Source organism: Perna viridis, chromosome 2 (genome assembly GCF_037379345.1).
Source record: "Perna viridis isolate PV_CMFRI_1.1 ecotype Kerala chromosome 2, ASM3737934v1, whole genome shotgun sequence".
In the NCBI taxonomy this organism is placed as follows: Eukaryota; Metazoa; Mollusca; class Bivalvia; order Mytilida; family Mytilidae; genus Perna; species Perna viridis.
This window is the reverse complement of record NC_142446.1, coordinates 11,720,641-11,735,329: the sequence shown is the minus strand read 5'-3', so window position 1 is coordinate 11,735,329 and position 14,689 is coordinate 11,720,641. Positions and strand designations below refer to the sequence as shown.

Genomic DNA, 14,689 nt, shown 5'->3' with positions numbered 1-14,689 from the left:
TTCATAATATTTGGCAATATGTTCATTGTACATGCATGTAAAACATAGTTAAAAGTGGTACTTTTATACCACTGCAAAATATAGTTGTATGGGGCAAGTAAATAATAAGTGTGTACACAGTAACTTGAGTACAAACAAATACATTGATTAATTTTGCAAGTTTTAAGATTTAGAGACCAAAATGAGTATTTTAATATTTTATTAAACCTAACAATGTTATTTATGTGTAAGTGAATGAATCACTGTATTATTGTGCTACAAGATTCCATATCGCGAAAGAAAAGGATTTGATTACTAGTGATGTTAGGGGTTGTAGGAATAAGGAACTGAAAAGTGGTTAGTAATAAGAACTTTGTATAAATTGTTTATTTCTAATGTCTAAGTTTTTTTTTACCAATTTCATACAATTCAGAAATTTATGATGTTTTAAATATTTACTATAAAGTTGTATTTAGCTTGATTGTTGTGTCTGTAATTGTCCTAACTAGTCTAGGTTTGATTTCTGTCTTTGTATCAAGATGTGCTATGTGAAGCATTTTATGGAATAGATTTTTTGTTTATTTTAAATAATCTTACAACAGCACTGAAGTGTGCATCACATTTTTTTTACCCCTTGCAAAGGAAAATGTCTGACCTTGTACCTTATAAGCACAAATCATCCTAATTCAATGAAATTTAATGAAACTTTATTTGAGGGTTTGGCTATATGTATAGATGTGTCTGAAGCACTACATTGTAGATGTGTGTGAAGCACTACATGTGTAGATGTGTGTGTGTGTGTGAAGCACTACACATGTGGATGTGTGTGAAGTACTCTATCTATAGATGTGGGTGAAGCACTACATGTGTAGATGTGTGAAGCACTACATGTATAGATGTAGGTGAAGCACTACATGTATAGATGTGGGTGAAGCGCTACGTGTATAGATGTGTGAAGCACTACATGTATAGATGTGGGTGAAGTGCTACACGTGTAGATGTGTGTGAAGCACTACATGTATAGATGTGGGTGAACGCTACACGTGTAGATGTGTGAAGCACTACATGTATATATGTGGGTGAAGTGCTACATGTATAGATGTGTGTGAAGCACTACATGTATACATGTGTGTGAAGCACTACATGTATAGATGTATGTGAAGCACTACATGTGTAGATGTGTGTGAAGCACTACGTGTATAGATGTGTGTGAAGTGCTACATGTATAGATGTGTGTGAAACATGTTACCTATTCATGTATCTTTCAGTGATCATGAGTTCACCATAATTTTTAATATGTTATTTTTTTCTATTAACAAAGAAGTAATTACATTTAAACACTAGATGATGTTGGTAGCATAACTACTCTTTAGCAATATTATTTAAGGAATGTTTCTTATTTTTTACAGGTTATATAAAATAACATGGTTTGCAGCAGTTCACTGTTGTAAATGTGAAGCCTTTGATAAAAACTGGCCCAAACCATGTTATTTCATATCACCTGTTCAAAAATTAGAAACATTTCATATAACATAATTTCTGATAGATTAAAATCCAAATATTATGAATATATATATTGTTTGAGATTATTTGAATAGCGGAAATTGGACAGTTCAACATTAATAAAATCATAATACCTAAGCAATTTATACAAAATAACTTTGTTTGCGCAAAGAGAACTAACCAATCAGAAAGCTTGTTACAAACCTAATTGAATTATTAAGTTACCAAAAAATTTGATCGTACAAAATGTTAGATATGTTGTCAATAATTTTGGTACTGTTCGAAGGATTTATTTTATGCATTCTAGAATCAGCTTAAAACTGTCCCGTCAGATTGTATCATTACTAGATGAGCAGAATATCAGCTCTGATAACAACACTCCTCTTGATTCACTTAATGGAGCTTGCCAATTTGATAGAGGTGATCCATCTCCATTTTCTAATAAGAAATCAATGTATGGTAAGGATGATTTGGGAAACAAAGAGGAGACAACACAACATGTTAGTGAGGAGGTTTGTAATTAAGAATTCAATAGTTCACATTCAATTATTGTAGAATAACATTCAAAAACTACAATTTGGTTAACTTGAGTTGATATTACAATTGAAAACAAGTGGATTTGTGAATATAGATAATTTGATTGGAACTGGTTTAAGTGGGTATGACTTGACTATTGTTACTGTATAATGGATGTAGGGTGTCTTTAATAGGCATTAGCTATTGTTTTCTTGTTAATACAGTTAAATTGAAGAAAAAAAAATTGTTATGTGTTAATCTATTTTTAGATGGTTATGCCTGGTGACAGAGATGAAATTCTAGAATTCCAAGAGATCTGTTTAAACAACACTGAAATGACTGTCGATATATACTTACCTATGGCTAATGTTTATCTACCCAGTAAACATTTTTATGAAGTCCTCTATAATAGGTATAAAAACTGCATAATTATTCTACATTGTCAACAAATATCACTTATAAGTGTCAATAACATATCCAAACTCACCTCTTATCTTATTAGGTTAGCAATTATTTTTGAATAAGTGTTTAATTTAGTAGAATCTTACAGAAAAGTAATCTAAAAAGAGCTTCAGATTTTTAGCTCACATGGCCTCCATTGCCATCACCTAACATCTGTCGTCGTTAACAATTTTTCAAAACCCTACAGGACTACAAAAGTCTTCAAGGATAAAAGTTGTCAGGTGACTCCTTATAAGAGTTATTGCCCTTGAAAGGAGAAAAATGAAGGTTTTTTCCATTTTCAGTCAATATCTTGAAAACTATTATAGTTAGAAAGGAACTTTCAATTGCTGAAATGATCTTTATGATCAGTCCTACCTAAGTCTTCTTGAGTCAAAATTGTTGGACTACTTCTTGTTAAATTTATTGTCCTTGATAGACAAAATTCAACCAGGTGAGTGATTAAGGCTCCTTGGAGCCTCTTGTTTCCACAAACTTGTCAATACTTCTATAATAAATGTCCTCTGTTCAGTATATGCTAAGTACATTTGTTATATAGATAGCAATGATTTATTGAATATTCATGGTGTAAAAAAATTAATTAATTCACACTGAAATCAATTTAGTAATTTCACTCTGGGACATTCTCCCACCAAAATGTTACAACACAAAAATCAATCTGTCGATCAAAAATATTAAACATTAACATCAAAAGCTAGAAAATCCATATAATAACTAGGATAATCAATAGGTTTTTTTGAATAACCAAAATATAATCACTTGTGCCAAGCACGCAGAAAAATTTACTTGTGCTCGGAACAAGTTCTGCTCACGTGTTAAATATATGCACTACGAGCATTTGAGCATTCTTTTCTGTCATCTTGCAAAATCATACAAAAGTATTTTCAAAGAGCATAGTGTTTAAAATGATGTAAAAATTGTCCTAAGCACATTATAAAAAAAATTTGAAAAATAAAAATAAAAAAATCTATATTAATTTTAAAAACCTTGTTTCAAGGGGGAGAAAATTGGCGGGAAAATGTTCTATAGAAATGTAATGGGAATTTTAGTTTATTTTTTTTTATATAGTACAAAACCCCCAATTTCCTTTTTAATATGAAATAATGTCAGATAAGTGTTCTTTATACAATTATTTAAGAAATTTATAAACCATTGTTTAATAGTCCGCCTGCACAAAGTCCAGTGCCCTAGACCACTCGGACAACTAGGCTATTATATTATTATTATAGTCTAGCTGGCCGAGTGATCTTGGGCGCTGGACTTGTGCAGGCGGTTGGTTATGGCTATAATAATAATAATTATATATATACAAACGTCTCAGAATGTGACTATCCTATTCGCTACACTGCTCCATTGGATCAAATTGATACAGGGAAGATGTAAACGTATAGAAAGGTCTAAAAAAATTCCCAACAATGTACATCGTGTACTAAGTTACACCCCTAGATTAATCCTACGAGGAGGAATTACCTGGCGAGCGAAAGCTATATTTTATATAGCCTAGCTGGCCGAGTGGTCTAGGGCATTGGACTTTGTGCAGGCAGTGTTCCCATAGATATCACACCGGTACAAGTCGAGTCCCGCGGAGGGAACGACCAAAAATTTGCATCGCAAATTTGACAGTTCTAACATCGTTGGGAAATTTTCAGACCTTTCTATACTTTTACATATCTTCCCTGTATCAATTTGATCCGATGGAGCAGTGTAGCGAATAGAGTTGTCACATTCTGAGACATATATATATATATATATAATGTAATGTAGTTTTTTTTATCATATATCTTCAGATTTAATAATGATTTGTTACTATGGGAACCAGTAGCACCATCTCCACTCCCTACCCAAGACCAAGGAGCAGGGTCAATACAACCATTTGATCTGAGTTGTTACCCTCAGGTCTTACAGGACAACTTTGAAATGGCTAAATCAGCTATACAATATGGTATGTTAAGTCAGCTGTACAGTATTTTATGATAAGTTAGCTGTACAGTATTGTATGTTAAGCCAGTTGTATTGTATAGCATGTTAAGTCAGCTATAGAGTATGGTGTGTTAAGTCGAATGTGCAGTATTGTATGTTAAGTCAGCTTTGCAATATGGCATGTTAAGTCTGCTATACAGTATTTTATGCTGAGTCAACTGTACAGTATGGTATGTTAAGTCAACTGTACAGTATGGTATGTTAAGTCAACTGTACAGTATGGTATGTTAAGTCAACTGTGCAGTATGGTATGTTAAGTCAGCTGTACAGTATGGTATGTTAAGTCAACTGTACAGTATGGTATATTAAGTCAGCTGTACAGTATGGTATGTTAAGTCAACTATATGGTATGGTATGTTTAGTCAGCTGTACAGTGTAGTATGGTGACATTTTTTAAATGTTTTTTTGTGGTAAGATGAAGGAATGCCTCTTGTCAACCTGATTTCAGTTTAAAAAAAAATACATAAAGACATTTTAATGTTCAGCAAAATTAGGGTATTCAATGGAATTCTTTGTAAATATACAGTGTAAAGACCAAATGTATTTTATAATTTGTAGAATCTTCAGATGAAGAGGATGACTTTAGCTGTAATTATTATAGTATCCATGACAGCAGGTATCCAAGGAGACAACACAACAATAGTAATCAACCATGTAAAATATGTCTGTTGCTAAGGATTGATAAAGGAAAACTGACAACATCGTTAGAATCGAAGGTAATGAAGAAAGAAATAAAAAAGGAATTTAATTTTGTTAAAAGGAAAAAAAGATAATAGTCGCAGTTATTTTCTTAAGTATGTATGTATGAGTGTGGTAATCACATGATTCACCTGATAATGGTTATTTTGCAGAAATATAAATTTGCTTATTTTTGAAATAATAAAAAATCTAGGGAATATAATTTTGTGAACTTTAAACAAGAGAAACAAAAAATGTCTCAAAAAATTCAAATTATCTGCTTTTCTGTGATGGAAGGTCCTTGACCTAGGAAAAATGTTCCTAGTATAAAAAACCTAGAAAATATTTTCCCATACCATTTCATTCCATATTTTATAATCAACTCCCTGTACAGTTATAAAACCTTGTTATATTCCAGGTTGTTCTTGTACATGATTTATTTATCTTATTTTTGTAGGGTTTTACAGTCTAGTTCTTTGTATTTTTGTTTATTTTTGTAGATAGAGGAGTGTAAAGGTGCTGCTGTGGGAATACTTCAAAATGCTAATTTATTTACTGTATCATACTTCAAAGGTGACCCTAGTCTTCAGTACATCTGTTTCTGTAGTAACCAGGTTGAATTATATCACTCAGGTTTGTATCATTTAGAAAAGAATTGCTTTGTTTTCATACCTAGGGAATAAATAAAAGCAAGTGAGCATATCTTTTTTTGCAAAGATTTGTTTCTACCACATGTCTCGTTTGTGTATCCCTATAATTTTGAAGTGTAGTGATACCTGAAACGGAAGGATTTTATTTCAAATTATAACAGCTGCAGGCAAAAAAAATTGTATATGACAGAAAGCTATAAAATTTCAACCTGAGAAAATCAAATATTTTCCCAAAAAATATTCATTTGGAAAAAAATAACCAAAAACAGAGCTTACCCATTGTTATCTAAACTTGTCTTAATATATTGGTTGATTTCATTTTGTTGTTTAAGAACAACAACTACATACTATTAGCTTTAGCACCTTTTGCCAATTGATAACATTTTAAAAGAATCCAGTAATAATATAATTGATTTGAAATCAGGTTGCTATCTTAATTTATCAACTTGAAATAGTAGTTATATTTCACAATATCAAGGGGTAATAAATTTCAATAGCAACCTAGTTCAAGGTCAATTTCAATTATTGTTTTATTGCATAATAGTACTACACAGAATAAAAGTTAATAGTGTAATTGTATTCAATGATTTTCAACAAATCTGATTCACTGATAATATTCATTTGATATTTAATTTCTTGGCCTTGATTGGTTGAAAAAAAAACTGACCAGCATTGGTAACCTAACATTCATAAAGGTGTTCTTTAGGCTGGTGCATTTGTTGCTTTTCACCATATTCACTCTTTTTTTTCCATTCATAGTTATGCTTTAAAAATAGAAGTAGTATTTTTATTTGGAATTTTATCATACGTACTATGATCTAAAATATAATGGGAATTTACAACAGTTCTTGGCTTATGGACTGAGAACATAATTTTGAACCAATTATGAAGTTGGTTACACAAAGTTCCTGACCTGTGATTCAATAAAAATGTTTATAAAGAGATTCAGCAACAAAGAGTTTAAAACACAAAATTAAATACTTTTTCATTAAATCAGTTGTTATATACTGAATATTATCTACTAAGGTTAGAATATTAGCCTAAAAATGATCAACCTGCCATTACAATACAAAATACAAAAGTGAGCTAGTACAGGATTTGGCCATCCAATACATCATATTGGCCTGGTTAAAATCCATATTGTCGGAAGCCAATATGACATTTGGAGTGGTTAGTCAATAAAGATATAATGATGTAAGGTTTTCCAAATTGGCTGAGTTATTGGTCCTCGACTAGCAATATTGGACTTCAGCTGCACCTCAGTCCAATATGGCTAGCCTCTGACCAATAACTAAGCTTATATGGAAAACCTTATGCAATGATATTATATTACATGCCAAAATCTGTATCACATACTGCATCAACCTGAGACTCCTATGTCACCCAAAGGGCCACTGTTCTGAGGGATAATATAGGGGCAGGGTTCTTACTGCATGTGATGCAGATTTTGGCATGTCATGTTCATGATAACAAATATTTCATTATACTCCAAGTGTGTTCCAAGTTGGGATGCAAAGTAAGGTATGTGATTAAGGTCTAGGGGTGTTATATAGCATAAATGATAAAGGGTGTAAAAACATATTTTAATCTAAATATGTGATATAAGGTGAAAACAGAATTTGTTAATTCATCTTACACACAATACAGACTCCCAAGAAATGGAAATAATCTATGAATACATAATGTGTTGGACATCGTAGATAAAGTTACAGCATCAGTATACCAAGCTACTTCATTACATGTATATATAAATAATTAGTGAATAGTTTTTAATTAACAGGAACTTTACCTTTGTCAGAAGATTTTTCTTTAATACCAACAAGAGAAAATATTTCTCATGTACCAGCATGTTTAAGGAAGTACAGAACTGTTTACCCCTCAGAACCAGGTGTCAACAATAAATTAGACTTGAGTAATGTGGACATGCTCTCTGTTGCTGTGAAAATCAAGAAAGATACCACTGTTATCAATGACCTGACAAAGGATGAAAAAGTTAAGGTAATTTATACTTGAATTATTCAAGCATATTGTTTGAAACTGTATATACTCTCATATGAGGGTCAAATCTTCATTAGGCAAATATCCACACCAGTGCATTGTATGGGTTCTCTTCACATATATTTTGGATTGTACATACATGTAAAATTATAAATTAATTGAATTCATGACCAACAATATAATATATTACATCATTTAGATTTCAATCAAGCTACAATATGTCACATTTAAAAAAATAATTTCTTTTAAATAATATTTGTATTGTGAAAATGTTGTGTACAGATGCAAAACACACATGGACAGTTATAATTAATTGATTTTTTCTCACATTTATTTATTTGATATTATTGAAAGTGATATAGGATCTACATATGTAGAATTTTATCCTAGATAACAGACTGTCTGGAGATTCCCTTCCAATAGTTCCTATACAAATACCAAAAAATGTTTTGGATTTAAGGCCAAACCAAGCATATAGAACTTAAGTATAACTTAATATATTTCTGTTGAATTATACATCAAGGTTCCATACCAACAGAGGCAGGCTAAGATTGATTCTTTGAGTTTGAACCTTGCTTGTGATGGAATTAGGAACCGAAAAGGGCTAACAACAAGCCTTTTCCTGGCTTCTTGACAACAGCTTGAATAAAAGTGTATGAATCTATAAAACTGTGCTTTATGGTTCCATACCACAAAGGACAATATTAATTTATTTAAGAGGGTTATGGCCCTAACCATTCAGGAATTAGGGAGCAAAATGGGTAAAAAATTTGTATTTTCTAAAGATTAGTTGAATTTGCTTATTTCTTATAACAAGTTTTAAAGTACTTTGACCACTTTCATTCTATACAGAAACTGAGTAAAACATTTAATTACAATCCTGATGTAGAACTGGCGTGACATCTTACACCCTACAAACCATTTTGAATATAAAGTTACAATCTATATCTTGATACAGGAGTTTCTGGTATCACTGGGAATTCATGGAGCAACATTACGACACAGAATGGTGGAATCTGGTTGTAGTTGGATATTTCAGGTTATTAGTTAGTTAAATGAATCACTTCTGCTCCTTTTAATTATGGTTTTATGTGAGTTCATTTTAATTTAGATATGAGGAGGCTGGCTAGTTTCTAGTCGGCTTTTTATTTACTTGTACCAGTAGGTCTAAGGTTGATTACCACTTAGTTTGATCAGTATTTGGAGAGTATATAGGAAAGTACAAATCTTTTTAAACCAATCATTGGATTTTATGAAGTTTGTAGGAAAGCTAAGACGTCCTGTGCCTGTAAAGGGAGATAATCCAGCTTTAGGTAGTCACATGTTACAACTTTTTTTAGTGCAACTCCTGAACTACTGAATGAATTTTAATTTAATGTCAGGTTGCTACAAGAGTAATATGATTTAAGTTAGATCCTATAGTTTATCTATGTGTGTCTGTACAATTAGAAGCCAGATGTCCATGTATTGTTAAGGTTTATGTACATCTGATTTTCTGTTGGTGTCTTTTTATGATAAAAGCTTTTTTTATGACTGCAAAATAAAGATAAAAAATAAGTATTTTCTTCAATTTAGTATAAATGGCTTATTTTATGTCAGAAGTACTTTGACCATTTTCATTCTGGTCAGAATATCATTGACAAGTGACAATATTTTATTACAGTCCAAATTGAAAACTAAGTCAAATAACAAGTCTTATCTCTTATGTCTAACTGTATATTTTAAGTTCTCGGACTACTTTGAATCTGGTAAGAATCTTGTCAAACAACACATATGTAAAGATGAAGTTTTTACATCTTATCAAACATTATATTATGCTTATTGAAAATATCTATTCGGTATAAATGTGCAAGATGACAGAAAAAGATGCACCATGTAATATATTTGATCTACCTTAAATCTTCCTATTCTATTTCCAAGGTTGCTCACAGTATTTCTTGTTTAAGAATGAAAACAAATTTCCACTAATTAGTTAGCTTCTGACTGGCCTTGCCAAGATAAACTAATTAACTGAGTGAAAGCCTTTAATTTTTTTTAATGCACTATGCTTTTTAAAACCTTTCAGGTCATTGATAATACCTTTTTTTAAATTTTATGGTGGTTACATTTATAGTATAAAAGTATTCTTGTTGAGAATGTTTCATATCAATTACATTGCAATAAAATTTGACTTCATATGTTAACAGGTTTTGGATCTCTTGGATGTGAAAGATTATGAGGTTTTGGGTTATATAGCTCCAAAAGTTCTGACAGAACTACATGTCCATCTGTGGAAGTGTGCAGTAGATTACAGGTTAATTTTTATACAATTGTTTTACTTTGTAAGGACAATGAACATTTTTTACCCCTCTTCCAAAGGAGGTGGTATACAATTTTTAGCTCACCTGGTTGAAGGCCACGTGAGCTATAGGCTTTGTAAGTCTTGTCAACATAGGGGTCAGACAGTAGTATTCGCATATATCTCCCAAACTGTTAGGTTTAGCTAAATTCTGACATTGGGTTAAAGTCTTCAGCATGATGAGGTCAAATTTTCATTTTAATCTGTTATGCTATGTTGGAGTTATTGCCCTTTTTCAACATTTTTGCTATTTTTAATGTTATTTTCTTCCAAAATTTTCTCCTCTGACACTACTTGACCAATTGAAACTAAACTTGGTATGAATGTTGCTAGGGGTATCCTGCATAGAACTTGATCTGTTGAAAAACATGGCCGCCATGACTAAAAATAGAACATATGGGTCAGACAGTAGTTTTTTGCATTTATCTTCAAAACCGTTAGGTTTAGCTAAATCTCTCAATTGCTGGAATGATCCAATTTATTAGGACTATAAAAGTCTTCAGGGATAAAAGTTGTCAGGCGACTCCTTGTAAGAGTTATTGCCCTTGAAAGGGGAAAAATGACATTTCTTTTTACAGTTTTCAGTCAGTATCTTGAAAACTATGATAGATAGAAAGAAACTTTCAATTGCTGGAATGATCCTTATGATAAGTCCTACCAGTCTTCTTGAGTCAAAATTGTCGGACTACTTCTTGTTAAATATTGCCTTTACAAGGCAAAATTCAATCAGGTGAGAGATTCAGGCTCCAGGGAGCCTCTTGTACCACCTGTCTTTATTTTAACTCTTCCTGTCTCTCTTTTCTCATAACTATTTTCTCAGCTACTTCTTTTCACGATGACTTCATATTTTGAGACAAGCATATTTAAGTGTGCTAAATTGTAGGATTCAATTTCAGACTTCTTGTTACTTTATTGTTATTATTATTATTATTATTATTATAACATTTATAGAGTGCATTATATAATAATAATTACTCTAAGCGCTTTACAAAAATACAACACATGCATACAAAATATATAGTAAATCACATATAAAAATGAAAATCAAATTAAAGGAAAAAACAAACAAATCTAATCTACTTCCTGTTTGACAACTCAGTTAATATTTTTACTATATGGTTTTAATATAAAATTTTTCATCATAGTTTTCTAAGCAACAACTTGACACAATTATTTGTTATTTTTTCTTTTACACAATATTTATATAAGTTTGCCATATTTTTAAACTTGATATGAGACTTTTGCAACAACAAGTTTCTGTTTGACAACTTCCTGTCAGTCACACTTCTTACCCCTGTTCCACTGAAAGCAGGTTTCATAGCTGCTTGACTCCTCTTCCATTTGTCATGCTTAGGGGGTACCTTCTTTGTGAAATCTGAAATTATAAAAAGTGTAACTGATATTATCCAAACTTAGCACTGTGTTTATTGACATATTGAAGATGAGCACCTCCTTTTATGGAGAAATTTAATAAATTCAAACTTAAAAATTACTGGTATTAAATACCCATGGCATAAAATCCAACTTTACATCCATGGAAACCATTGTATTTGTTCTTGTACACTCCTCATGATTATTTTCCTTGAATAGACCACCAAATACTTAACACATCCTTCATGGTTTTTTTTTATTTTTATTTCCATACTCGGAGACACGATTTCTTTCTTACATGCAATAATGATTCAATGTTTTAATTTTTTAGACCATTGTGGATTCCTACCAAGTCTCTACTCAGAGCAGAATCATTCAGTATATCTAGTAACATCGTAGCAGAGTCTTCTACCTCTTTATTAAGGTAATTATAAATTAACACTCCTGTAGAAGCTGTCTCCTTGGTATTATATGGTATCATTGTTACAATTTCGCTCCCCTTGATTAAAGGCTTTGATCTATTTTAAAACTGCTGAGGGACAGAGCTATTTGACTTAATTGATTGTTGTGATATTGTTGGTGAATATGGAAGGCTTGCTTTAACTCACACTGTGCATCTTTGTTAAAAATTCAAAGAATCACTTCCTAACTGCATACATCATATCCTAATTACATCTGACAGAACGATTTTGTACCATTTATGTTAAAGTTCAGAGCATCTACATATATAGCACATTGCTGATGCTCCATCTATAGTAAAATGTATATGTAATGTAAAAATGTATGATTGGCTTGCATATTTGGTTTATATCAAATTTGGTTCAGATAATAAACTTATAAATGAATGCTTATTTTGCTTATATAGCAATTCATCCATTCAAAAATTAATTAGCTAGAAATAGAACCCATTATTATGTTTTGCAGTTTCTTGGCAATGAATTAAGCTTGTTTTGTTATAATAGCAATCATTGAGTTGTTACCTCCTAGTAGCCAGAATGTTTTACAGGTACAAAAGTAGACATTTTGATTTTCATAGATTTGTTTATTATACCATATTGCAATCACCTGTCTACCTGTCCATTACTCTTATTTGTAACAGATTTCTCAGCTTCTATGGAAGGGATCCTTAGAAATTTAGAAAATTGCTTGATTGCTTTGACATGATGACTTGTACAGTGTTTCCTTCACCTTTCCAGGATCCTCCCTTATCTACTTCCTGTTTACTGACAGAAATGGTTGAGTGGGGGTATTCTTAGCACAAATGTAACATGCAACATCTTGTTTCATTTGACCATCCCAAATGTAGCATGCAGCATCTTGTTTCATTTTACCATCCCAAATGAAGTCAATAAGTTTCATACAACAAAAAGGAAGCATTGATTTCTTTATGAGGTTATGGTTTTAACTATTTAGTATTGGGGCAAATAATGAGGTCAAGAATACTTGTTTTTTCTTCATCCTGGACAATGCTTTTATACCCCTGCATTGAAAGCTAGCAGTATATAGTGATCATGGTGCTCATTTGTTCTCAGATACAGTCCACTGCTTCTCTGAAACAGTTGAACGGAATTCAATGAAACTTCAATGTAATTTATTTTATTCTGGTGGCTATATTGTGTATGTTTCCTATTTTCATGTTCAGGTCTTTCCCTTTGAGTTTGATGTATTTGAATTGTCTAATTGATGCTTCTGAACATTTTTTATTTGGTTGTAATTTTTATAAAAAGGGTAGGCATGTTTTTTTGGGGGTTATTTTTTGTGAGATGTCTTATGTAGCATTGTTCTTGATCAAGATCAGTCAATCATAAATATTCATTTTAAATATAAAAAAGCTGAAGATATGAATGTAGCATGTGCTGATGATGCAGATCTTTATTCTACTATACCTGCAATGCTGGTGTTAATATTTATGTGGAAAAGTTTTTTTTTGCATTTCTGTTCATAAGTTAGACTAGTTTATTATACCCCGTCGAACAAGGTTTTGGGAGTATATAGGTTTCACCCTGTCCGTCCGTCCCTCTGTCCAAACTATTTTCTAAGCAGCTTGGAACACTGTTATAAAACTTTTTGGGATATAATGTAACTACTTGGATATGCACATACTGTCAGGAATGTATGCTGGGATAAAAGTTGTAGAAATGCTGGCTGTTGAATTAAGGTAATTTTCAGCAAAACTTGGTCTGATGCATTTTCTGCAACTCCTCCTCATCGACTTATAAGATTGTTATGAAACCAAATTACCGTATGGAGATGTGCATAATTTAGGAATTTATGTTTGGACAATAAATGTAGAAATGACAGCAGTTTGAATTGAGGCATTTTTCAGCAAAACTTGGCCTCATGCATTGTCCACAACTATTCCTTACTTTAAGGACTTACATGATTGCTATGAAACTCAAGTGGAGTATTACCATATGGAGATGTGCATATTTTCATGAATAAGTCATATTGTGTTATTGTGTTGTCAACAAAGAATAGTACAGATTGCTGTTTGGAGTTAAATGTTTTTGAAATGGCAGCAAATTGTGTGTCAAAACCGAGTAGTCTATCCACCATAAAAACTGTCTCCAATATGAATTGTATGTCCACATTGGTCCCCAAATGTACAGGGTTCAACAGACTGCAGTGGTATTAGTCCTGTTAGGAGCAATCTCTGTGAATTTACTCATTTTAATTCAATTGTTTTTTATAGGTTTGTGTTAGACGATGCCTCTTTATTTTTGTCACAGTCCAATAAACATGCTATCAATTTGTGTAAAGGTAAGATTATTTAAGTCATATAAATGATGAAGTGACTATGATTTTGATTGACTTAATAGAGTGATATTTACAAGGATAAATTTTCTATGCGTATATCATGCAGGGAAGATTTATGTATAAACTTTCAAGTGGAGAACCTTAACAAATTAAAAGATAAACTTGAACAACATAGAAATTAAATGTTGTTGTTTTTGTCCGTTTGAGTTCTGTAAATTTGGAGGGAAAATCCTTAAAAACCATTTTTCAAATAATTACCAAACACTTTCAAATGAGGATCTTTTTTTTTTTTATTACATATGAACACTGGAAAAAGTTTCAGAATTTTATCTCAACAAACAAAAAAAGTTCTTACGAAGCTTAATGTTCTTTCCATTGTTATTTCATTTTTGACTTTGACTAGTGGAAGAGCTATGTAAATATTTAGGTACATCAAATGACCAATATACAATATGTT

The 14,689-nt window shown here is 31.6% G+C and overlaps 1 protein-coding gene across 1 annotated transcript in view; it reads left to right on the top strand.

Moving 5' to 3' along the window:
• LOC148623640 (autophagy-related protein 2 homolog B-like) overlaps positions 1–14,689 on the top strand; it is a 76,692-nt gene that overhangs the window by 38,566 nt on the left and 23,437 nt on the right. Inside the window, exons 18-27 of the mRNA XM_088565585.1 lie at positions 1,790–1,994; positions 2,268–2,410; positions 4,248–4,402; positions 4,999–5,156; positions 5,619–5,751; positions 7,549–7,766; positions 8,725–8,805; positions 9,953–10,059; positions 11,807–11,899; positions 14,168–14,235. Of these exons, the coding sequence (XP_088421711.1) occupies positions 1,790–1,994; positions 2,268–2,410; positions 4,248–4,402; positions 4,999–5,156; positions 5,619–5,751; positions 7,549–7,766; positions 8,725–8,805; positions 9,953–10,059; positions 11,807–11,899; positions 14,168–14,235 (1,361 nt within the window). The remainder of the gene's footprint in view (positions 1–1,789; positions 1,995–2,267; positions 2,411–4,247; positions 4,403–4,998; positions 5,157–5,618; positions 5,752–7,548; positions 7,767–8,724; positions 8,806–9,952; positions 10,060–11,806; positions 11,900–14,167; positions 14,236–14,689) is intronic.